General features: G+C 47.6%; 1 protein-coding gene across 2 annotated transcripts in view; it reads left to right on the plus strand.

Annotated features, from left to right (window-relative positions):
- LOC122367590 (PDF receptor-like) overlaps window positions 1-24,635 on the plus strand; it is a 79,222-nt gene extending 54,587 nt beyond the window's left edge. For both annotated transcript variants that reach the window (XM_043340854.1, XM_043340846.1), the window contains 9 exons: window positions 3,545-3,648; window positions 6,994-7,144; window positions 9,562-9,695; window positions 12,380-12,466; window positions 13,233-13,302; window positions 15,683-15,768; window positions 15,977-16,160; window positions 20,653-20,747; window positions 23,596-24,635. In XM_043340854.1, the coding sequence (XP_043196789.1) occupies window positions 3,545-3,648; window positions 6,994-7,144; window positions 9,562-9,695; window positions 12,380-12,466; window positions 13,233-13,302; window positions 15,683-15,768; window positions 15,977-16,160; window positions 20,653-20,747; window positions 23,596-23,674 (990 nt within the window). In that variant the 3' untranslated portion in view covers window positions 23,675-24,635. The remainder of the gene's footprint in view (window positions 1-3,544; window positions 3,649-6,993; window positions 7,145-9,561; window positions 9,696-12,379; window positions 12,467-13,232; window positions 13,303-15,682; window positions 15,769-15,976; window positions 16,161-20,652; window positions 20,748-23,595) is intronic.
- Window positions 24,636-26,237: the final 1,602 nt, after the last annotated feature.

Raw genomic sequence — 26,237 nt, forward strand, 5'->3', positions numbered from 1 at the left:
CAGAGCCCAAAATGTGAACAAGCCAAAGTGCTAATAATTTTTACTTTGACCTGACCTGTGACGTCATCGGTGACCTCGAGGTCAATGAAATTAGGTTTCGCTCGACAGTTTTTCCGGGGCTATCAGACGCCGTTTGAATTTTGACGATCGGCCCAGTAGTTTCGGAGTTAGGAGGGGGGGCTATGAATAGCCCCCCCCCCCCCCCAGTAGGGCGTGTTATACACAGACCCCAGTGGGGCGCGGGTTAATGATGAACTTGTCCAACAATGCGATTAAGATGTATGGTACTAATTCAATCTTCATTTGTAAACCAATAAGCATGACAGGCAGAAAGATGTGTGCTACATTATCCTCGCCTTTATGATTACTTTTCTAGAAACATTCATTTTCACTTCGCTTTCATTTCGTAGTTCGCTTTATATATGTTGTAAACAACATACAAAGTTCCATCAGTGCACACGTAGACAATTCGTTCCATCAGTAGCCCTGTAACAAAGATGGCGAGCTATGTATGTACTTGTAGACGTTTTGCTGTAAGAGCAATTATCATAGTCTTAGCCCTCGCCCATGAAGGGGGGGGGGGTGCAACCCTGAGGTTTTTCTTAGCTACACGCCGAACCGTTTCAGATAGCCTGCTCAAATTTTCAGTACCCTCTGGGCCCTGGGGCATCCTTTGCGCAACTTTTGTTTTTGTCAAGGTCATGTCAGGTCACGGAATTATGACGTCATAAGGGGAACAACCTCCGGCCAGATTTACGCTAAATTGGAGATTGCTTCACATTGGTATAAATGCCGACTGACCTGACACACTGATGGATTGTTTTAGAATCACAACTAGCTGATTTGACATTGGCACATTTAAATGGCACAATGTCCGTTCACATTTTGAAGGTTACTAAAGGTCAAGGTAAGGTCAGTGACCTCGGTTGACCTGTAATGACTTCTTGCCACTTGTATGCCTTTTCGGGGTACTTCGGTGCCCTGAATCGAATTTGCTATCCATTTCAGGCATCGTCGGTTGTTTCTTGTAGCTCATTTTGGGTCAGGGTCAGGTCAGTGACGTCACACGCCTAACGTGACCCAATGCACAAATGACCTTGCAGACTTCCGATGCTCCCAACGCATCATTTTTAGAGTTATGACATCGAAATACACACCAAACGATAGAGGATTGATCGAGGATCACGATAGTGAAGGTTTCAAGTCGATATCTCTTACCGTTTTGCCGCAATCGGCGCAGAAATATGAAAAAGTTAGGTTTTCCGAAAATTTGACCTTTGACCGGTCATAAGTAGGTTAAATGTTGACCTAGGACCAAAAAATATACCATCAATCGCGAGATCTCGTTGAGAGCAATCCGTTGGTCTTTTCCGCTAAGCTCTACGACGCTCCGTGTTCAAACGCCAGGGGGGGGGGGGGTCGCACCAACTGCCACCTTCGCCCCCTGCATGGGCGAAGGTGGCAAAACACCGTTTACGGGCGAGGGTTAACCCTATTTGTATTAGTGGCAGGCTCCTGGCTACCCCATATTAGTGGCAGGGGGGGGGGCTGTTTACGACCTCCCTTGATATCTCGAGATCTAACCGGCCGATTTCCAAAATTCAAACGGCATTCGATTTGACTCAACGAGATCTACATTTCTAAAAAAAAAATTAAAAAATGTCAATAGGGGGGTAGAGGGGGGTAAAAACGGGCAAATTGCAGATACATTTTAGACTGTTTATCACGGCCAGGTTTCTGAACCAATCTTAACGCAACTTTTGCCGATCGATAGAGAATGAACCAGGAATTCACATGGATCCTAAAAATATGCATTTTCAAAAATCATAGGCGGATACAGATCATTGAGATTGGGGGTACACAAAAAGTATAGTAAATAAGGTTTTTGTTGGTACTGTTTCTAAAAAGGGTGGCAATGGTCTTGTTATGTTACAATTTTCTTATGAGAGAACTACTAAAATTGTATTGGTCATGCATAGGCGGTGTCAGGGCACCTATGTTGGGAGGTAAAAAATAACCCCCCTTTTTGGACGCCTGGATCCGCCTATTATAGCAAAAACATGTCAAAAGAGGATGCACAATAACTTTGTATATGTTATCACATGATACCTTTCATTCACTGTTCGTAAAACTGGTGCAGCATCGTGATCTTCGCCCAAATGACTCGCTTCACGAATAGGACCCCAATTCCCAGTGCTCTGGAGCCGCCCCTGGTAAAGTTATGAACTTGAAATTTTCAGGGAATGTGCCCAATTTAGTTTTAGGAAAAGTCAGAAAATTTCAGCATCGTAGCTTCAGCGGTTTCGGAGATATTCCCGAAAAACCTGAGGGGTGGATAAAAACAACCCCCCCTGCCACTAATAGGGTTAAACTGATTGATAAATTCATAAGTCTTTTCATAAGGTCATTAGCAATGCTAAATATCATAACTTTCTTCTCGGTGTTCGATCGTTTTATATCTACGCCTATAAGTGTGAAACTGTCTAAGCTGGATTTTAACTAAATATTTATCAGGATGCATCACGCGTCGCCGACTAATAAAATCGTTAGTGGGGGCCGCCGCGGTGGGCGACGGTCCGCAGGACGTATTTTCGGGCGTCCAATAGGAAAACAGCTCCTGCCGCTACCCGGCGGCGAGGAAAAACACGAGACGAGGCTAATCATTGTCGGCGGCGCCGCTGCCTGGTCCTGCACACCCTCGCCTTCCCTACAGCACAGGGTCGCCGCGGAACCGAGCCGCCGTGACCACTTCTGTCGCTTCATTTTGGGGCATGATGGATGGAGGATTGAGGGATGCTGTCATTCCTATAGACAAAAGGTGTAAACTGCAGAGGTTACCGTGCAGCGGTGCGTATATGTGATCAACAGCCCATGTGTGATGCTGATTACGAGAATAACGAGAACATATTTCATAAGAAAAAGGCCTTGTGTCATGCATTGGGACAGGTAATAAGAGTGACGAAACATCCTGAAAGGTCTAGGCCTAACAAATGCATGAATTTATCTCAGACTGAAGTATTTCTAGACGCCTGGTGAAAAGACTTGTTCGCTGATAAAACTCGGATCCACCGAACAGGTCGGTAGCTGCAGCGGCCGACTTTCATAGGCTTCAGCGGAACTTGACATCGAGCTGCGGGACGAGGTGGGCCTTTCAGTGGGGTCGGCTCCATTGTGCTCTATCTGACGTGCTATCGCAGCCTCTCAGCCAGAGACAGAGGCTTCTGTTCGGCGGACGGCGGGTCACAATGGAGTCCTGCCGTCCGGGCGCGCGGCACAGACGTGCAGCGGAGTCTTCAGGGCACTGACAGCCGTCTGCGCCACTGACAATCTGAGCCGGATCCCGTGGTCATTAATCTCCCGCTGATTATGGAACGTCTATAGGTTTCCCATTACTCAGCTCGGCTGAATTGAAAATGCGGGTGTCATTCACGCAGGGCTATAGGAGATTGAGAACTCGTTATGAGTTGTCAACTGGAATTTGATTTTAATCAGATTTTGTGTCATGTTTATAGCATGTATTAACCCTAATTACTTTCATTTGCAGAAGAAGCTCACTATCGCTCGGGTGGGCCGAATTCTGGAGATGGTCGGCCTAAGCGTGTCTTTCTGCTGCATTATCATCTGTCTTTTCCTCTTCTGCTATTTTCGGTAAGTGATTATACTGGTCATAGGGGTCTTGCAAATACCTTCATCGGAGCTTTCTTTGCAGTTCAACAACAGATGTTCAGATAAGCAGCGAAACATCAGTTTTCACAATATATTTAAAGTAAATTTATAATCTATTCAATTTTGAAACAAAAATAATCGGTAATGGAATCGAGCATATCACTCGCAATTTAAAGTGACGCTGAACATCGAACGGGTCCTCAATCCTGCCACAAAAGGGTTGGAACGAACGGTCTCGATAAGCGAACGCTGTGACCCGCTGAAGCGAAGCGAGCTCGTTGGTGAGGCGGCGTGCGATTTTGTCTGCTCAGCACGTTTGTCGTCTGTCAAAACATTTCAGAAAATAACGACATCGGAGAATCGTTATTGACGGCTTCATTTTCTCGACGGAACTGTTTTGCAAACTGGAGACATATATCTCAACCGCGTCACGTTCGTCTTTTCGAAGTGGATTTCAATTGCTGTACTTTTGGAGGATGGGGAGAAATAGAGGAGAATGTCGCTTACCGAACTGATATTTGTAGTAGGTAAGTCAGGTTTGAAATGCACCAATGTCTACAAAAGGTGCACGACCGCCTTTGGGCCACTGAAGATGTATGTGCATTATTGTATGTACGTGATATGCGTTTGTAGCAAAATAAAGTCATTATATCGTATTAGTGAGCGGCGCCTAGAATCAAGTCCAGGCAAATATGTAGGTACCGGGCTTCTCAAAGCGTGGGTCGTGCTGCAGCACGACCCACGAAAGCTGCAGACGACACACCGCTGACTCCACTGCATCCTTATGATCTTCGGAAGTTTTTGGGTGGTTTCGGTACACCTGGGACTTGAGGTGGTCCTATAGGAAAAAGTCCGGTGGGGTTACGTTCGGAGAATTCGCCGACCACGGGCGTGTCTTGAACCTCGAGATCACGCGCTGTCCGAAGCGCTCCCACTGCCCCTCCCGGGTTTTCTTTAGCGGCATTGGCGTGGCACCGTCTCGCTGAAACCATTGGATCTTAACCCTCGCCCGTAAACGGCGATCTGCCACCTTCGCCCATGCAGGGGGGGGGGGGGTTGGTGCGACCCCCCCTTGGCGTTTGAAAACGGAGCGTCGTAGAGCTTAGCGGAAAAGACCAACGGATTGCTCTCGCCGAGATCTCGCGATTGGTGGTATATTTTTTGGTCCTAGGTCAACATTTGACCTACTTTTGACCGGTCAAAGGTCAAATTATCGGAAAAATAGACTTTTTCAACTTTCCGCGGCGATTGCGGCAAAACGGTGGGAGATATCGACTTGAAACCTTCACTATCGTGTTCCTTGATCAATTCTCTATCGTTTGGTATGTATTTCGTTTCCCTAGCTCTAAAAATGGCGCTTTGGGAGCGCCGGAAGTCGGCAAGGTCACAATCGGCGGCAGAAATTCGAAAAATCAAAATTTAAATTTTTGAAATCTGATTGTATTTTTGGATTTGGAAGGTCCATTTGCTCCCTATAGAAGCTAATATTGCTGCATATTCCCATTGAGGTGACAAGAATTAGCAAAATAGTGGTTCGGGCGCTTTTCAAAAATAGTACCGGACGCTGTTCCTCTTGTGACGTCATAGCTCCGTGACCTGACCTGACCCGGTCAAGTTTCTTATACCATATGATAGCCAATACTTGCCCCAACATGCATGGGAAGTTTCATCACGATCCATCAACCGATGTCCGTACCACCGGCAGGAAACCTCGGGCGTTGGCACTCAGTTTGTGAAAATCCGGCCGGAGGCTGTTCCCTTTGTGACGTCAAAACTCCGTGACCTGACATGACCCGGTCAAATTTTTTTTTATCAAAAGATGCGCAAGGTTTGCCCCATAAGGTACCCAAAATTTGGCGGCGCTGCGCGCCGCCGTTTTTGCACTATTTCCGAAAAACCTCAGGGGGGGTTGCACCAACCCCCCCTACATGGGCGAGGGTTAAGCGTTTCCGGATCTCTGCTCATCCTGATATTGCAGAACCCTCCAAAACGTCGCCAGAGCCACCCGATTTCGCTGACCATTGACAGTCTGAGTAGCGCATCTCTCACACGAGTGGTGTTCGCCGTGAGCCTTTGATTGGGTTTATGACCGCCGCTGTGTTCCTTGAATTGCGTGAACCTATTGTTAACACTTCCTCGCGCCAGAAACTTGTCAATAATGTGGAAAATTTTGTTTCAAGATGTTGCTCTCTTTGCCCTAAAGTGTTGTTCACCAATCCTGAGTTTGCATCACATGTGCATACCGCAAAACAGCAGCCTACGCTGGCGTTCGTATTTCTGCTATCTTTGCATTTATGCTGCAAGGTCATAGGTACGGTTTTTATCCTTTCCTCATTAGCTATATTTGTAGGAAGCGATGTTTGTCCCACTTCAGGAATGGCCGCGAATCGACCACACCAGAGCCGGGTAGGTGTGTGGATATGACGCAGTGTGGATGATTAAACAAAGACCGACGACATAATTACATAGCCTGTTTCATCATGGTATAAATAACAAACTTCTTCCTTCCCTATTCCATCTATTGTATGCTGATATCAGACAGGTTTTGTAAAATTGTCGGAGAACTCAGGTTTGTTTTCCAGTAGAAAAACAAGTCCAACGAATATTGTTTTGACTTTTAAACACAAACCTTCGGCTTCTTTTTTTACGGGAATTTTACGGGAAACGTTTTACAGCTTACCATTCCGCGTACTATTCTTTATGATTCCCGTTGTTAGGCCCTTTTTAGCAGCGTGTTTGCGATGCTCAACTGTTATCTGATCGCAATCACGCCAGCTGTGAGACACGCGAAGTCTTCCGCCGAGCGTGACCCAATCAACGTCACGTGATGCCTAGCGGTGTGGTGGTTACATGGTTGGTGCCATCCGAAACGTCACGTGGTTTAACGTGATAGTTGCCACCTGTGTGCTTCAAAGTGTCATATATTTGAAATCAACTGCCGTGACTTCACTCATCACTGGTGTGTCTCTTGATATCACTGGCACCTGTAGGCTTGATGGTTCATCAATCGTCAATGTGTCAACTGTCGGACGTCGGTATCAGTGTTTTGTGTCACTTCAAGTGAACTGACCAGTGTCAAATGACCTCGATGCTGCTGTTTATTGTTCGAAGGGCACCTCATTATGGTCCAATAGTCAATACCACTCCTCCAGCATAGTATATTGCCCTCATTTATGTTTTGCTCTGATTTTGATTTTGTTTTTATGCTCCTGATTTATGTTTTGCTCGCCTGAATGACATCTTTACTATTACGACGTCATCCGCCGGCCGTACGTTTCCATGACGTCACGTTCCCTGAGTGACGTCACCTGTCCGTCTGGCCGTCAGTCGTCTGCGGAACAGCCGGACGCGGATCCACATCCACCTCTTCACGGCCATCCTGGTACTGGTGGTGCTGAGGCTGACGCTGTACATCGACCAGTACATCATCCGAGCCGGCGACAGCAACGACGGCAACGAGCGAGGCATCGACAACACGGTTAGTAGAACGGGCGACCCGCTACAGCACGGTCAGTAGAACGGGGGACCCTCTACAGCACGGTCAGTAGAACGAACGACCTACTGCAACACAGTAGATCGAGCGATCTACTAAAACACAGTCAGTGGAACGAGCGACCTACTACAACACGGTCAGTAGAACGGGGATCCGCTACAGCACGGTCAGTAGCACGACAGCACGGTCAGTAGAACGACCGACAACACGGCCAGTCTATAGCCGAGAGGATGGGGTGGTATTAGAAGTAATTTAGTCCCGGAGAGTCCGCAGCTTGTTAATGGAGAGCTTGGTCAGTCACAGTCTCCCCTCGGTGTGACCAGAACTTGATCATTTACAGCCCCTTCTCATTTTCCTTTACAGAATGTCCAACACTGATGTAGTCGCCTCAGGCACACGCAAAAGTCACAAAATTTGGGCTTTTAGAATATGTCCGGCCAATTCGGGGCATTTGGACTGGAAGAAGATAGAGACACTTGTTACAGGGCCTTATCCACACTGAGACGGTCGTATCAGTTTCCAATTCCTGGATGTCATTCAACTTGAAATCAAGCAGCAAATAGGATAATCTCTAGTAAGCTGGTTGTCGCAGAAGCTTGGAATTCCTATCATGTCCATCGAAGAGGCCTGCTCTGATGTTGTTATGGCTCAATATGGGTGACTGGTGTTCTGCTAAACAGCCACAACTGCTCACCAACACCCGTTGGCACATGCTTTAACCATAAACATAACTAAACAATCGACTCCCTCCGGCTCCAGCAACTTCAGCACTCATATAGCTTACATTTAACCCGCGCAACGACGGGGGTCTGCGCCAACTTCGAACCGACGGGGGGTGGGGGGGGGGGCGGATGACCGCCCCCCCCCCCCTGAGATCTCGAGAACGAAGCAAGATAGCGACAAGCGGTAAACGGCATGGGATACGCACGGACAAGGTCTACAATTTTTACAAAGGTCATTTTCAGGTCAGGTCAACGATGACGTCACAGGGGTAAAAAAGTCAAAATGGCGGCGCTAGATATGGAGAGAGTTTTTCTCAAATAACTTGCGAACTAGTCAAGATAGGGACAAACTAAGGGCGTCATCGTGATCCTCTCGTCAATCCGCATCGAATGATATATATGTTGACCTCGAAAGGTCAAGGTCAAAGGTTGACCTCAGGTCACGTGACCTTGAGGTCATCATGTATATCATTCGATGCGCCTTGACGAGCTGGACACAATGAGACCATCCGCGCGGATGTATTTTGTTCCTGTACGGAGTTATTGGCAAAAAACCGCTGGTGACCTTTGATGATGTCACATGACCTTACAGCTGCCCAACAGCAAAACAGACCTCAAGGTAGTGAAGGTTGATCGTATATGAAGTCATGTATGGTTTATGGGGCCATTCCGACCCGTTTTAGTGGTAAAAACAGGGAGTTGATTTTTCCCCATTGACTTATATTGGGGAGGTCGAGAAATTGACCTGACCTTAGGTCATCGATATCAAAATTCCGAGATATACACATTGTAGCTACTAATGACCTTATAACATCCTGCGACTTTCAAAGGCCTCCGACATCTATTGTAGCTCTGGCACAATGACAAAGTTGCCAAAAAAGTGACTTGAGGTTGGGTCATTCAAAGTGACCTGGTGACCTGACCTTAAAAGTTAGAAGGTTCAAACTTGCACACCATGTGTAAAATTGAAGAGAGAATAGTTCTACGAAATTCCGCGGCGCATAGCGCCGCGGTTTTCCCGCTATCTACGAAAAACCTCAGGGGGGCGGATATCCGTCCCCCCGTCGGTGCGCGGGCTAAGGTATCATCAATAGGTTAATTGAATGACCTATTTCCTTCACAACATAAATCCCATGCCACTCACGCAAGCTTTTTTGGATTGCACAAATGCGTCAACTAAAAACAGAGTTGACCGCCCACTCTTTATACTATCTAGCTGCTAAATAACAATCGTTTTTAACGACTTTTGGGTTTTATTTGGCCGTATACCCAGACATCTCTGGTATGCTGGATCGTAAAACTCATAACCAGAGAGTGCTGAGATGTCTGGCAGGAATAGGATAATATATTTCGATGAAGCAGCTTCCGATTGCACTACATTCAGTTCTGTGTCATCTCTGTCAGATAAATGCCAAAACTCGAAATCGAATCGTAAATAGAAATCTAGTGCTACATATGTCAATTGTTACTGTAGGTACCCAAGCAATTTCATTTTTTGTGTTTAAACCCTGTCCGTGTAGTTTTGCTGCAGCCATCAGGGCAGCCTGGCGTGGCTCCTCTTGCAACAGGCCCTTAAAATTTATTGCAACCTGTCCGTTTTTAGCGAATTCTCGCAACCCCTCGGGTATTCCCACCGTTCGAATGCTTATTCCATTGACATTGGTGTGTTTTCGTTGACAGCCGGGGCTGTGCGAGCTGTTTTACGTGCTGCAGGAGTGGGCGCGGTCAGCCACCTTTCTCTGGATGTTCCTCGAGGGCTACTACCTGCACTCGACTCTCACCAGGGACGTGTTCAACGAGAAACCCAACTTTGTGTGAGTGACAGCGCCTGCGCCCAATGGCACAACTTGACTGAACTTCATCATTAAGACCGGTAACCATTTTCACTTGCTGAAAAAGGCAAGAGAGGTCGAGGTCGACTTGGTCGGCTGTGCCTACTTCAACGCTCTGTCAGATTTTTTAAATAATTGTTACAAGCACGGCGATTGTTATGTGGTATAAAGATTTTAATGCATTTACACAATTTATTTTGAACAGCTGCTGCAATTGATAAGCATCATACTCTCTACAAAAGAAAAGAAAAATATTTGGGTGGCAATTCAACGAAAAAAAATCATTTTAACGGGAAATGTGTTATCGAGAACCGCCCACGTAATTAACCATGTCTCGGTGCAATATCTGAGTCACCTTCCCCGCTGGGAGCACCTCGCTCGCCCATTTGTCGGACTCTGTCGACTGCTGAGTGCGGAGCAACCCCCCCCCCCCCCGCCCGCCCGTCTACCGAGGTAGGGGGTCTGTGAGTGTGTGTTCGGCATCGGGCGGCGCCGCGCCGACCGGTGGAATCAACAGCGGAATCTGGCAGCGCGCCACGACCGCGGCCGACTGGCAACTGGCTGGTGCTCGCTGGTACGCCGCGCTGGTGGCGTGTGGTGCGCGGTGGTGCGGGGCCTCCGAGCACGCTCTGGCAAACAGCGCGGCGGCTCGGCCAGCAGCGGCGCGGAGGCCGAGGCCGCGGGCTGAGGCGCCGGACACGCACCGAGCAGGGAGCTCAGGTGTGGGCGCTGCCGGCCGTTAGCCGTGATATATTCCCGGGATTTGTCCGAATGAGTTGTTTTTCCCGGCCGGCGGCCATCGCCTCATGCATTGGTATTCTGTGATGTGCGCTGTCACTCCGGCTGAGTTGTTTTGTTGGTATTTTAGGTCACGGTGGCGTCTTGATATAAAGCTGCGCAGCAATCATGGAATGGATAGGTAGAGTATTATTACAGACATGCTTTCATTGTGTCAATACTGAATTACAAAGTAACGGTCGGATTCGATGTCATTCACAATGTTATGTAACATATGCGCTGCCATTCAATCACGTCGTGTATATAACTCACATAAGGCTGGCGGGGATGGAAGCTGCTTATAAGTACTGCCGAGTGCCGAGTTATTCAAAAGCTAAACGTCAAAAACTCATCAAGAAACACTAAGCTGAGGACCCTTTTCAAACATGATATTTCAGTCCTTTCCGTCATCAATATGTCTTGTTTAGCATTTGCAGAACGATGGCTGACGCTGGCTTTCGGTGCTATCACCATCCTATCATGTCAACTTATAGCTTGATGTCAAGTAATCCTGCTCTCATTATGGTTCAGCTCTGTGTATAAAATCCGTTTGATTTTCGGAGACACAACTAAGAGGGACATTACCACGGAAAAGTCTCCTGATGATCCGCTCATCAGACACACCGTCCGATCGCTCGTCGCCCGCGTGCCGTTGGTCGGTGTCGCGGCCGGATGTGCATAATTCCGGGGGATGGCTGGGACGCTGAGGAGGCGGCCAGATGCGCTGACTGAGCAGAAGCGGCCCCTAAGCCGGGCTGACCCAGGGCGGCAGCTCTGCTCGAGAGCCACATCACTGGGACGGCCGATCGGCCACAATAAAGGCGCGGCGGCGCATCGGCGACTCCTGCCCGGTCTGCACCCGGTGGGCGAGCCTGCCGGTCTGCACCCGGTGGGCGAGCCTGCCGGTCTGCACCCGGTGGGCGAGCCTGCCGGTCTGCACCCGGTGGGCGAGCCTGCCGGTCTGCACCCGGTGGGCGAGCCTGCCGGTCGATCAACGAGACGCGCTCCAGCAGATGCAGGAGACGGAGAGGGAGAGGGAGAGAGAGAGAGAGAGGAAGTAGAGGAAGTAGTGAGAGACAGAGCGGCAGTAATCTCTCCGGAGCGCCGACGCTGTTTCCGGTTTCAGTCAACAATCGACCATCGAAGCGTGATAAACAGATTATATAGCGGCGGCTCGGCTCGAGCCCATCTCGGTAATGTGAATGCCTTTTGTTTCTGGGGTCTGGCTGGAACCGCCACATAATTACATTACGCTTCGTCAAAACGGTGCAATTTCGGCTTCTGTTGTTTGATGGCTTTGTTGTGCATTGATGAATGCAGAATATCGTTAGGTTAGGGAGTGATCAATTAATCCCGTTATTGGTTTGGACTAAGGTTTTTAGCACCCACCTTTTCGGGTATGTACGAAATTACCCCAGCTGCTGCCTTCCTTATCTAGAAAGTTATGAGATTGCTTCTTTTTGAAACCCATTATCCATCGCTTGAGCTAACCACTATTTTTAATTCGAAATTTAAAGAAAAGTTACAAAGTATGCAATTTTGAAATCACTTTGCATGTCAATGCGTGCACTGTCTATGCATAAATGTTCAATGTATACACCTACATTAAGTCATATGTAGGCGTAAATAGGCTCGAGTGTTACAACAAAAGGAAGAAGAAGTCTAAGCAAGGAAGAAGGTGAATTTGTCTTGTCAGTAAATACTGTCTTCGATTTTTGGTGATATTAAAAACATCACAAATATTTGAAAATCAGATTGAAGATCACTTTTGTCGAGCATCTATCACATCCTCTGTCAATTCTAAGGTGACCGGATAACTAGGGAAGTGCCTCGCTACAAGCATCCACATTTGTTGCTAACCTCGACCATTTTGTGTGCTCCGCCAACAGAGTATTCAGCCTGATCGGCTGGGGCCTGTCCATTTTGCTGACGTCTGTCTGGGCAATCTTCATGGCGTACCTCTACACAGAGACGCAGTAAGTGCTAGTGCTGATATATTTTTTAAGATTAGTTGAGAAGTTCTCAAATCCCCTCGTGATTACTTCTGTTCATTCTTTCAGGTATTGAAACGTTGAATTGAGCATTGTTGATAAGATTATCAGGAGTATGAAAATAACCTCTTGCTCATATCTGAAGGAATTAAAAAATTAAAGACCAATATATATTCGGGCGTGGCCCTTCCTCAGTGGTACAGTGTTACAATGGAACAAGAAAGTTCCATTGTAACACTGTACCACTGAGGAAGGGCCACGCCCGAATATATATTGGTCTTTAATTTTTTAATTCCTTCAGATATGAGCAAGAGGTTATTTTTCATACTCCTGATAATCTGTTCATTCTTTGTTCACTTCTGTTCATTTGCTTTGCTTATCTCCGTCTTGCTCAATAGTGACATTAGAAATAGTGCAGACGTTCATAACTGTTTCTCCTGACGTTACGTTTCATTACATATATTTTTCGATTTCACTCCTTCGACAATCTACAAGAATGCACAAAGCCGATCCGTTGCCATTTTGATGCCCTCACCTCTCTCCTTCATCTTATCTCCTCCCTTTCCCTCTCCCTCTGCATTTCACTCCTAATTTTAATTATTTTAATTAATCTTGTTATAGACTGGTCAGCGGCTAGCGAAAGTTGCAATTGTCCTTTTACTGCCTATATTATTTGTATTTATTCCTGCAATAGCTTTAGTAAAATACGTTTCCACGGGCCTTTTTCGTGACCTCACGTTTGTATCATCAGGTGTTGGTGGGGAAAACATGTGAGCCGGCTTTATTGGATCATCCAAGGACCTCGGTTTATGGTAATAGCGGTAAGTAACATTCCATGAAGTCTAAGTTCTTTTTCCAATCAATGAATCGTTTATCGTGTAAATCAATATCTTGTAAACACATTTCTAAGTGATACAGCTCGACCTAAAATGGCAAGGATAATACACCCTCAACCCGTCGCTTTGTGATTAAAAAGATGATGAACGACTTTTTCATTTTGCCTCAGTTATATGACGAGTCATGAAACACTTCGGTGCATATACATCACTTATATCTGGAGCATATTCTACCTGTCTTTATTTGCTCGTCTTCAGTCTCTTTACATGTGTGTCTTTGTCTGATATTCTCGCGCTGACATTTACATGCCCGTTTGCCATTGATCGAACTTGTCAATGGCCCATTGGCTGGTGAGCGGCCCTAGCTGCATGCTCGGGGAGTTTCCGTCGCCCTCGGCTGGCTGGCCGCGCTCGAATCGCCGCTATAAATTACCGCCGTGACGCCCTGCGGCGAATCGCCGGAGATTTGCCGCCGGTTAGAGCACAGATCGCCCCAACGATCGGTCCGGTCGAGGGCTCCACGAGTGCGAGAAAAATGATTATATGAGGTGATACAAACTGTAATTTTGTAGCGCAGCAAATAGTTATCAGGTAGTAAAATATTTTCGCAATCGGAACATGTTTTCGGACTTGTCGCTCGCTGTCAAGACTCATCTTGTAATCTGAAAACACTTCTGTCTAATCAGTATCCAGCCCAGATTGCACATGTAGGTACAATGCATTTGATATTTTTCCATTTTTCATAATTCCATTAGTTTCAGCTAAACGTATTCAGCGTACGTTCTCGTGGCGATATTTCTTGCATGTTTGAAATTTACGCCACTGAATCAACTCAATAGACCAAAGACAAATAAAGTTATCGTTTTACTCCTTTACAACAGAGACGACAGCCTATAACACAACTTCATGTATTCTCAATAGTAAAGATAACACTCGAGAAAGGCTGGCTGGTGCTACATTCACCCTCGTGATAGGATGAACTTCTTTCATTTTTATTATATGAGCGATATCATTTAAGCTTGAAATGAAATGAATTTAAATTCATCTTCTATCTTCTTTCAAATCAAAGAAGAGCTATAGCAAAATTTTCATATAAAGATTAACCTTCGCCCCAGTGGGGGGGGGGCATATGTTACCACCCTGTCGCGTTTTTCGCGTGTGAATAAAAAACCGCGGCGCGTAGCGCCGCGCCGCTTGGGGTAGCTTTTGGTGCATCAATTTTGGACAATGTGTGAAATTTTTGACCCCAGGTCATGTCAGGTCAGGTCACCAGGTCAAGTTAACTGACCAAGCCTTAAAAAAAGTTTGCAATCATGTCCAGCCTGCAGTGTTTGTCAGAAAGGTTTTAAACTTGGTGGATTGCAAGCTGTTATGGGAGCCTACAATTTGTATATCTCGGATTTTTTATATCCGTGACCTAAGGTCAGGTCAGTGGCATGACCTTTCCATTACAAGTCAATGGAGAAAAATGAAAATGCCTCTAGATCCGTGTGTACGCATAGGAACAGTCCAAATATTTCAGAATCACAATGATTTAGTCCACTCGTGATGACCAAGGTGTCATTTTTGCTGATAGCCTCTAGAAAGGTCATCCGAGGTCATTTGAGGCTACAAACAGTTTTTTTGCCAATAACTCGCGATTGGAAAGAGATAGAACGCTGGGGATGGTCTCATTGTGTTTGTCTTGTTGAGACGCATCGACTGATATGCAACATGACCTTTTCCGGTCAGGTCATGACCTTGACCTAAGGTCAAATTTTTAAGTTGACCTTTCAAGGTCAAATTATAGTTCATTCGACGCGTCTCGGTGAGGGGAACACGATTCTGGCAATAGAAATGTCGTGGCTTTTTGTAGTCGAAAGTTATTGTCGAAAAACACTTTTTGTAAAAACAGCTATTTTTGGAGTTTTTGCCCTCTGGAGGCTAAACCGTTGACCTGAGGACAATATTGATAATGACCTTTTCAAAAGAAGAGTTCAAAAGCTATCGTTTGCTTTTCCATGCGTTTTTCTAGCTACCATAGTTCCTGAGGTAGCGGCATGTTTTCTGAAAAATATAATGACAATTGGCAAATTTTGACCTTTGATGACCTCTGGTGACCCCAATATTGCTCTAAGGTGAAAAATGACCGTAATACTTTCAAACGTACGTATTGAGAGCTATCGACTGCTTTTTACCGCATCTTTCTAGCCCTCTTAGTTTTTGAGTTAGAGGTGGGTGGTAACATATGCCCCCCCTCACTAGGGCGAAGTTGGCCGAGACCGCCACTGGGGCGCGGGTTAAAGTGATATGCTTCCCCATATGACTAACAGAAGTGAAAACGGCTGCGTTAGATGCTTGACATAAGCCATTTGGACTCTTTCAGGCCAACCTGGGATTCCTTCTCAACATATTAAGAGTTCTTGTCACAAAACTTCACGAAAGCAGCTCAAATGACGTCCAGAAAGTCAGGTAAGATTCGTTATCCGAGGTCTGTGTGTGACATAATCACAGCAGTCGGTAATCTCCAGCTCCCAGCTCCTAAGCTGCTGCTGAAAATCTTGAACCACTTTATTCAGTTATGCGACGACAAAAGCTGCCCGGCTCGGCGTCCGGTGCTCTGCCGGCCCGCGGCCGGTCCGGAAAATGATCTGCGGCCCTCCCGGTGCCGTGCCGGCAGGAAGGCGGTGCGCGCGGCGCTGTTCCTCCTCCCGCTGCTGGGCATCACCCACTCGCTGGAGATGTTCGAGCCGCCGCTGGACCGGTCCGTGGCCGTGTTCGGCTGCTACACCATCGTACTCGCCGTGCTCGACTCGTTCCAGGGCTTCTACATCTCGCTGCTCTACTGCTTCCTCAACCAGGAGGTACGACATGCACCTCGTAGATTTAGCACTATACCTGACGGTTATGGTAATATTTTGGTATACAGCCTTTTCATTATGCGCGTTGAACCACACATGAAAGGGACGGAATAGCTTCATTTTTACGTAGCAACCGAGCGGGAATCCCTTCCCGGCGATGAACCGTCTGCTCTTCATCGATCACTCACTTTCAGCTATGTCTGGCTGTGCTAGGCAGCATCAAATTCCCCGCGGTGTTCGGGCTCAGACATGCCTGGATCAGATGCGGATGCGAGCATTTATACTCGTCTTTGGAGCTATATGTCTGAGTGTGTTAGGCAGAACCACAGTCCCTGCGGCGTTCGAGCTCAGACAGGCTCGATCAGAGGCGGCCGCGAGCATTTATACTCGTCCTGAGTGTATCCTGCCCGAGTCCATCATGTTATACGACCCTCCGGGGAGTTTGCGCGGGATACACCTCCCCGGAAGGAGCATGATTGCTTGGCGACCGTTGTCACCCACTGCCACCAAGTCGCCGTCAGTTCCTGACTGGATTTCAGATATCACAGCTGTTCCACGGCACTTGAAAGAGCGTCAAAAATAAAGACGGAAACTCCCCGGTCATTTTTAAGGTCAGGTCAAAGGTCAAGTCACCAGAGATCATCAAAGGTCAGATTTAGTCCATTTCAATAATTTTGGAAACTGCCAACGGCTAGAGCTACAACGCCACAGAACAGCACATTCGATAGCTCTTATACAGAACTTTCTGAATATTGTTCTCAAATTTGACCTCAGGTCAACGGTTTAGCCTCAAGAGGGCAAAAACGCTAAAAAAACGATTTCACGAACAATATTTTTCGGTAATACCTACCTTTTGACTCAAGACAGCCACGATATTAATTTTGCCAGCATCGTGTTCCTCTCGTCGAGACGTGTCGAATGAACTATACATTGACATTGAAAAATCATTTTGAAAATTTGACCTCAGGTCAAGGTCATGACCTGACCCGAAAGGGTCATGCTGCATATCAATCGATCCGTATCGTCGAGCTGAACACATCTGACGTGTTTTCAAATTTCACCGCTCTAGCACGTCTCTATCAAAAGTTATAGTAAAAAAAACTGCTGGTGACCTTTCATTACCTGAGATGACCTCAGGGGCACCAGAATGTTTCACACATTAAGTGTGTCATGTTTACCTATGAACCGATGTTTGAGAGGGTTTAGAACGACATTTGTCCAAAAGAGGCGCATTACAATTTTCTCCCATTGACTTATGATAGAGAGGTCGCAAAATTGACATGACCTTAGGTCACCGATATTAAAAATCCGAGAGGTACATTTTATACATACTGTTACTTTTATCAATGGCTGAAAGTTTCAAAGTGATCGTTCAGTCGGTGTAGCTAAAGCGAGCCTTTGAACTTTTTTTTAGGTAAGGTCACTTGACGGAACCTGGTGATCTGACATTGAAAGACCCGGGTCTGAAGTTTTCACATGTGCGGAACGGATGTATGAACAGGTGAACCAAAAACGTCGGCACGCAAACCTGAGGGGCGGGGACGTAAAAAGGCCACCCAACCCAGCACGGCGCGGGATAAAGTGATCTAGTTACCTACATGTAATTTATTCCTGCTGTGATAAGTGCTGACGAGAATCGCATGAAAAACGCAAGCCGCTCAATTTGACTCGTACATAGCACATACCAGAGGGAAATCAGAAATGTTCAGAATAATAAGCAGAAGGCCATGCTCAGACATTTTAATACCATATTAAATAAGTTAATATTTCTCCAGCACAGAACATACATAATACCAGAAGCAATACCACCTATATTGCATGGTCTTTGGCATTCGCAATTATAAGAATTTTTCCGTAACGCCTTGAAATGAAATTCCTCGATGCCGTGCGGCTGATTTCGTGGTTATAGGAATTTCCTAAGGAAGTAAGTCCTGGTGAGCCGTAACATTATGTCTTATGAAATTCTTCTCGTAACAGAAATGCGGGATTTGCGGCTTTCCGTACTTATATGAGAGCGAATGTATCAAAGGGAAGATGGAATTTCCTTGGAGATGGTATTTCCTGGGCTGGCTCACCGCTCACATAGGTATAAGTACCTACATATATCGATCCATGTGAAGCTCCCTTGTCCCTAGCTCCAGAAATATGGAATGTTGTCCTCTCACCAACCCCCTTCTTGATCACGTGTGATGGTTCGCAGCCTATTCTGTTGCTGCTGATGCTACCAGAAGTAAAAATCAATGCATTACAAAAGGTTTCGCTTTCTATGCACGGCACACATTTTAAGCTCACATGGCTATTTGCCGGTGTTATATTCAAATAAATACCAAACAGGGCCGATGTGTCTCAAGGCCGTATGAGATGTGTCTGAGCTCAGAAACACTGGGTCTATACTCTAGGGCTCGGGTAGGATTTTGTAAGTACTATGCGGGATCGATGCCGGCCTCATAACTATTTGGTGTGCAGCTCTTGTGATTTGGCACACATGAAATGTGGTCAGAGGCCTTAATTTTGAAATAGCATTTGCTTTTCCGCTGTTACCCCAAAACAATCTGCGCCCGTGTTTGTGCAGGCTACTCTGTGCATTGTTATCCTATAGCTCATCAGTTAATTAATGCGAATCGTGGCCCATGCCTTATTGTTCGTCATACAGCGCCGCGATATTGTCATTAACCAGCAACAGCTCCCTGCCGTCCGCCGTTGTACTGCGCCGCGCCGTGCCGTGCCGTGCCGTGCCGCTATGTGCCGTTCTGTGGCGTGTGGTGTGTTCCCTGGTCTTGTCGTTGTGTGCACTGTGTATACTTGTAGTGCCGTGCCGTTCTGTGCGGTGTCGTAACCGTGCCGTGCTGTACCGTTCGGTGCCGTGCCGTGCCGTGCCGTGCCGTGCCGTGCCGTACCGTGCCGTACTGTTCGGTACCGTACCGTGCCGTTCGGTGCCGTGCCGTACCGTGCCGTGCCGTTGTGTGCCGTCCTGTGTCGTACCGTGCCGTTGTGTGCCGTCCTGTGTCACGCCGGGCCGCTCTGAGCAGCGCCGAGCCGTCGTTTCCAGCAGCTCTCCGCCGGCGCTGCCGTGCCTCGCATCCGGTCCAGCTAATAATCGCCGCCGGCACGCCGGCACCGCCGCCGGCGTCCCGGCCAGCCCGCCGGCGGCGCACACAGGCGCGCGGCGCTGAGCTGCAGTCGCGCCCACCAGCGCAGACAAAAGCGGCGGCCGCGGACGGGCCCGCAGCGGCGCTGCAGCGGCCGCCCGGCACCGGCCGCTTTGATCCGGCCGAGCGGTGTAGCCTGATGATTATGAGGCCCGCCGCGGCCGCCTCTTGATGTGGCCCGATTGAGCCGTGGCTGCCTCGGAGCGCAGCGACTCGAGCCTGGGGGTGATCGCTTCGCGCGGTACGCCGCCCACTCGGAGCCGAAATGATTACTGCACGGGGAGACTGTACTGATCTGATCGCGCCGCGGGGAATTCGAGGGCTGTCCATGGGGATGGAGACGGCACAGAGGGCGCACAGGCCGGGAATAGGCATCAACGGGTGGAATCTGTGCTGATTATGTCAAATGTAACTGAGGTTGAATTTTTTGACATTGATTAGCTGCCATTTTTTGACAAGTTTTCGTCGCAGCGAAACTTTGCAGTGACTTTCAGTCTCATGATAAATTGGCAAATAATTGGATGGGTATGGCCAACATGTTTATTTGCGACTGCAAGCGTTACAAATCGCCATTTCGTATCACATCGAACATATCTATACGTCGATCGGCCACGCTCAGAGAACTTGTATCCGTTGGCCATGTTATTGCTATTTCAATCAGTGTACTTACATTGTTTCATGCCAGAAATACTACAATTGTGCAAATGTCCATCCTTTACTTCGGAAACTGTCGTGTTCTCATTTTCCGCGTTCTACATACCTACACTCTTTTCTATTCAATTTCTATTTAATTTTCTATTCAATGCACGTCAGAAATGTCACAGGGCACACTTATACGAATTATTCTTAGGTGTTGTTTTTATCCGCTGGGACTGAGAGCGTGAGATGATGTTTTTCGTGGAGTACGAAAAACATCATTATACGAATTACATTATCAATTGAGATAACGCCCTTTCCCTCTGTGCTTGTTGACTGCATCCTCCTTATTTAACCACCTATTAGTATAGTGATCATTCATTGTTCGTGTTTCGCACCATGCCTCACAAAACTGGAGGCTCTTCCTCCAGTTTCGTCTCGTCACTACTTGCATCGTATCGTCACTTTCAAATTATCACTTTCAAGAGTATGTACGTACACATGTTGTGCATTTCCGTAGTAATTAGACGGCGTTGCGCGTCGGCAATGCGTCGGTCAATGCTAAGCGTGCTGTGCTCCGTATAGCGGTCATTATACCACATGTGTCGGGCGCATGTGACAGACCCGTGCTGTGCTCACTGGTCACGGCCCCCTGTATCTGTCCGTCTGTCTCGCTGCTCAGGTCTGTATGTCTGTCTGCGTGTTGACAGGTGCGTGATGCGGTGGTGAAACAATGGCACGACATGAGCGTGCAGCGCCAGCTCGGCTGTCGGAGACCGTCGCACATCGACAGAAAAGCCAGCTGGTGAGTCCGCAGCAGAGCCGCTGGTCATGGCAGCAACAGGAGGGTGGGACAGTGCCCAGTGCGTCGGCCTGCTCTGCATCGTATAGATGTAAAAGAAAATGGTGGCACTTTATGGTATGGTAAGTTGTGTGCCTTTATGGTACTGCCTTTATGGTAAGTTCACAGTTGTTTTGCGAATTTCTGTCAAAAAAGAGGTATGAGGTAAAACTATAAATTGACTTGGTTCCTATTTAACGATTGGCTTGCAGGTAGGTACTCGTACCTATATTGTCCTCGTTGTAGATGGCTCCGTGCGCATGGATGGCTCATTGCCCGAGTTTTGAAATGGCTGCAGTCTGGCAAGATTTATAGGCGAGTATGTTCCGAGTCAGGGATCACAACCGAAATCAGAATACCGGTGCTGTAGTTGCCTTTTTCTTCACGAAAGCTTAACAAGAAAAATGATCCGTAATACAAATGCACACTAGCAGAACGGGTGAATGTTTGTGAAGCCAAATAGGCCATAGGATGCAAACGTGGCACGCTTAAAATGAATATGCTAATTTTGGTGGTAAAAAGGCAAGACCAAATTTGTTTCACCAGCACCCTGAGAAAATGAGACAATAATGCGACGAGTAAGTGTCTTGTTTGCATCACGTTTCTTTGGGTTTCCTCTGAATGCCGGACGAATGTAGGGACGCAGCTGTTGGCTATGCAACGCTCTAGCTCTCTTTCGAGTGAAGCCTGTTCTTTCTTTACAAATCCTTCAGAGTTTTTCTATTCACTGGCCACAGTTTTAATTAAGGAGGGCTGGTTTCCGTTTTCAGCTATGCAATCGCTGACTCGGCAGTCAAGTCGGTCTTATTTTACGCTGACTGATTCTCGAGTGGCCCTTCACTCTCGGACCAATAATTGATTGTCCTCGGAGCTGCTTTGATGAGACATTCGCCACCCGGGGCCGGCGGGCTTATGTATAAAAATGAGCCGGCTCTCGAGAGGTAGGGCGATGTCGGGCATCAGTTCACGGTCCGGGTTGACCTCTCCGGCGTGGCTCCCTCGCCTGCCGAGTAGTGACAGCTCAGAGCTGCCGAGGCCCAGACAGTTTCGGACTGTCAGCTGAGACAGTTGCGGACTGTCAGCTGAGACAGTTTCGGACTGCGAGCTGTGTCGGTCCCGAGCTGCCAGCTGCGTCAGCTCGAACCGTGAGCCGCGGCAGCGCGTCCGTACGGGCCGCTGCCACACAGCTGTCGCCTGGCAGTCACTAATGAGTTAGTCGACTAGTAACGCGACCCTTGCTCCCAACGCGCTGATTATGGTAAATGGGCAGGCAACCGAGCGTGGCAGCGGAGCGGGCCCAAATGTACGCCTGTCGTGCTTTGTGATATAGGGTTTCAGACAAAATGACAAGTGAAGTAGCCTTTAAATTGAAGATAATTTTAGGCATTGACGTGGAAGACAGATTCAATGTAAATAGCATGACATGTTTTTCATAATATGATGAGTTAACTATGAAACACGGAACTCGCGATATAAATTTATCATATAACTTCCTACCTTTTCCTCGATGACTCACAAAAGGCCGCCATGTGATTGCGAGCATTTTCCACCTTTCCGTGCTTCTATCCTCAGGATACTGAAATCCTTTTCCTCCACGCCACAACCCCCTTCCGGGCTGGGCAGGCAACTTTATCTCATGCGGGCTGCTCCCTTGGAGCGGCACCGCTGCTCCCGAGGGAGCGCACCCCGTAGCCGGGTGCAGTGAGTGCCTTGGGGCTGGGTGGCCTGTCCTCTGGACGGGTTCAGCCCCGGCGACTCACTAGGATGCCTGCCCAGACCAATGTCTCCCCCTAATTCCTATCATCCATCCGGCTCTGCAATGGTCTTGTCGACCGAAAGGGCCTAACCCAACAAAACAAAAACAAAAACGAGCATTTCCAAATTGCAGTCACCGGCTTCCCACGCCAGTCGCCAATCGATCATGAATTTCACAGGCTTCTTCACAAGCCGCTTCCTCGTGGTAGCCACACTTACCTACAAAGATGGCTTAGGTGTCATGGCGCTTACATTTCTCCGATATCATTTTTATTGCTTATTGTTTGGCTGTGCTTCCGAGCCTCCGAGCCATTTCACGGTTATGGGATGAGAGCATGAGGCATCGGGCTGATGCGAGCACCGGCTGATGCGCTGCCGCTGCCGCGGCTGAACCCGCTCTGTGGGACAGGGGTGCTCTGGTGGCCGGTGGACGGGTCACTCAGCCCCACATACGATTACTTCGGAAGGGTGCACAATTTGGAGTGACCCCTAACGAATGCCTGGTTGGGGTGACCCTCAGTCCTAAACAGTGCGCTGTGCTGACAATTCTGTCTGAAATGAAAAAATGACGAAGACAAATGGGAGATGAAAGCGTCGTTTCACCCATCTCGACCGTTTGCAACTTTGTCCTTCTATGAGCTAGCTTACCAGGCACTCACCACCTATATCTTTGTTTGCTTGTTTTCTAGGGCTAGGTTCTTTTAGTCTGATGACGCTATTTTGAAGCCCGAAGGACAATAGAAATTAGCGGGAGACATTGGTCTGGGCGTCCACCCATTTGCGCCGCCGGGGCTGGGCCCGTCACATAGACAGGCCGACCAGCCCCGCTAACGGTCACCCCACCACATGATGGGCCTACTCCTGAGACCTGAGCAGCTACTCACATCGGACGGAGGTGACTGTCCAGCCCTGAACAGATGATGTGGGGCGTGGAGAGGGGTCTATGCGTCCTGAGGATGGAATAGGAGGGATCGGAGGATCTATTGCTAATGCCGTGCGGTCTAATAACGTACTACGTAGCCATTAGCTTACGTTGCGAAATGATCCCCTGTTTCAGCCGGCTGCTGCACATGCACAGCGTTCGGACGGATGCGGAGGCGACTGTCGAGCAAACGGTACCCACCGAGAACCCATGACAGGAGAGGGCCGGCACCAGTCGGCCGTCCGACCCCGGCGAGCAGCGCCACCTAGCCTCCAACGGCCGCTCCGGACTGCCGCCTGGCGAGCAGACAGTGCTGACATCTGCCGGCCGCAGTGTGCTGCCATCTGCGGGCAAACTACTGTCGCCCTCGGCTGGTCGCCTGGCCGATCGCTCGAGCGAAACACAAATTGACGCCCTGTGATTGACTCGCCTTTGCTCGCTCGGCCGAGAGAGGGCGGAGTGTTTTTAGAAGAGGACTGCTTCGCAATGTGTGAGAGGGAAAGGAGAGAGTCAGAAAGCCATTGATATTTGAGGACAGTGTCATGATACGGGTATCATCAGACGCATATGACTCTCCAGCACGGTCAAGAGCATGAAAAAATACGAGAACACCCAAACGAGTACGTCATGTTGAATGTATCATAGTTGATATGAGATATATTTACGTGGGTTGCTGGTTGATCCAAAGTTCTCTTTCTTGTTGGCTTGTAAACACAAGGGTTTAGTTGGTAAGGAATAAAATAGAACGGCGCTCATATTATTGTAGGTATAACGAATTCGAGTACCTAGTTACTATCAATGGTTTTATCACTTAGGCGTTGGTTGTGTTCAACATTAATCACAGTGACTCACAGACCAGTGAATTCAACTGAATGTTATCACTACGATGGGGAATGATCTATCAGGCGAGAATTGCCCAACACTTGAAATGTAGATCGTTGCATCACTCATTAGTTTAATGTTAAGCATACGAAACACCCGCTCATCAGTGGAGCACAAAGATCCCACAACAACAACTGGGTTGTGTGTTGTGTGTTGTGGATGGGGGGGGGGGGGGTATCGCCGATGGGGAGAGGCTGCGAGTCACCAGTGTCATTGGTATTGATATTCCATACATGTATTGGGACTTGGGATACATTTGTGAGCGAATCGAGACAATAAATCAAAAATGAAAACAGTAGCGTCTGATGCAACTATACTGTTTTTTTTTTTTTAACCTGCGCTAGGATTTCAGTAGAATATTATCAACAGGCTTTTTCGCGAAGTTAAAATTCGCGGATCAAACGTTAAAGTTAAAACCAATCAGTACGAAACCTGCGCCCTATACCATGAAGGAGGACCTGTGCGTTTGTTTTTTTTGCAGATGTCTAAAAAAAACGGTGCCGCAGAACGACACCGTATTTTGCACACCTTTTGAGCTCCAGTCTCCATCTCACCTGCATATGTCGTAAAAATTTCAGGCCTGGGTCTCTCAAGGTCAGGTCAACTGGTCAAGTCAAGCGAGCTGACCTAAAGACTAAAGAGGTCAGCGCCGCGTTGGGGGGCGGTCTCACGCCCATCCCCCTCAGGTTTTTCGCGAATATCTCAAAATTACGGTACACCTGTTCATACATATTTTCCGCACATGATGTGAAAATTTCAGGCCCGGGTCGTTCAAGGTCAGGTCACCAGGTCACGTCAAGTGACCTTGCCTCAGAGAAAGTTCAAAGGCTCGCTGTAGCTACACCGTTTTTAGTTTTGCCTCTGGAGGCTAAACCTTAGGTCAAATCTGAGAACAATGATCAGAAAGGTCTGTGAAAGAGCTATTAAATGCGCTTTTCCGCAGCGCTGTAATTCTATTGGTTGATGAGTTATCCCGCGCCCCGTAGGGCTACCGGCGGACCCTACCACCCGTAGGGGGGGGGGCCGTTTCGGCCCCCCCCTAAGATCTCGGAAAGTTACCGGCCGATTTTCAAAATTCAAACGGCGTTTGATAGCCCTATCCGGGAACTACCTTGTGACCAAATTTCATTGACCTAGGTCAAACCGATGACGTCACAGGTCAGGTCAAAGGTCAGATTTTCACCGTTCACAGGCAATTCAAAAAATGTGCTGTGAAATCGAGTAAATTGGTAACTTATTGAAAACCATCGATGGTATATTGTTCGTCAAACACATACTTTGCTATCTGAGGTCACTGATACCAGGTCAGGTCACAGCGAGGTCAGGTCACCGGGGGTCACAATATGAATGTGTCGTGTGATACATGTTTTATGGTCCATTTTACATGACAAATGCGATTATGTGGGTTAGGCAGCCTTTGGGGCCAGCCTAGATCACGTTTTGGTGAAGGTCAGGTCAAGGTCAGGTCAAATTAGGTCAAATTTCAAAGTTGATATTTTTGCATAAAATGGGTATCCATTCGATGCAGCTCGTCACGGGGAGTCTAATGGTGGTCTTTGTTTTGCTCTACGAGTTCTAGAATTGCCAAAAATTGAGTTTGAAAAATTGACGTCATCATTTTTGAACAGTTTTTTCGCTATAACTTGGCCAAAAAACGAGGTATCGATCTGAAATTTGGTATGTAGATAGAAGACGGTAGGTACTATCACATATATTCCGGTTTTTTTCGAAACTCAAAAAACTTTTTGGATTTTTTGGCTAATATATCCAAAAAAAATGCTTTTTTGATTTTTGGGGATCAAAACTCAAAAATTTCACAAATCCGAGATAGCAGTTTTGTAGCCCTGTCAATTCTACACCTTTTATGCCTGATCATTTTTCTGTATCTTCAAAGC

This window comes from Amphibalanus amphitrite, unplaced genomic scaffold (genome assembly GCF_019059575.1).
Source record: "Amphibalanus amphitrite isolate SeventyFive unplaced genomic scaffold, NRLGWU_Aamphi_draft 000031F_arrow, whole genome shotgun sequence".
Lineage (NCBI taxonomy): Eukaryota > Metazoa > Arthropoda > Thecostraca > Balanomorpha > Balanidae > Amphibalanus > Amphibalanus amphitrite.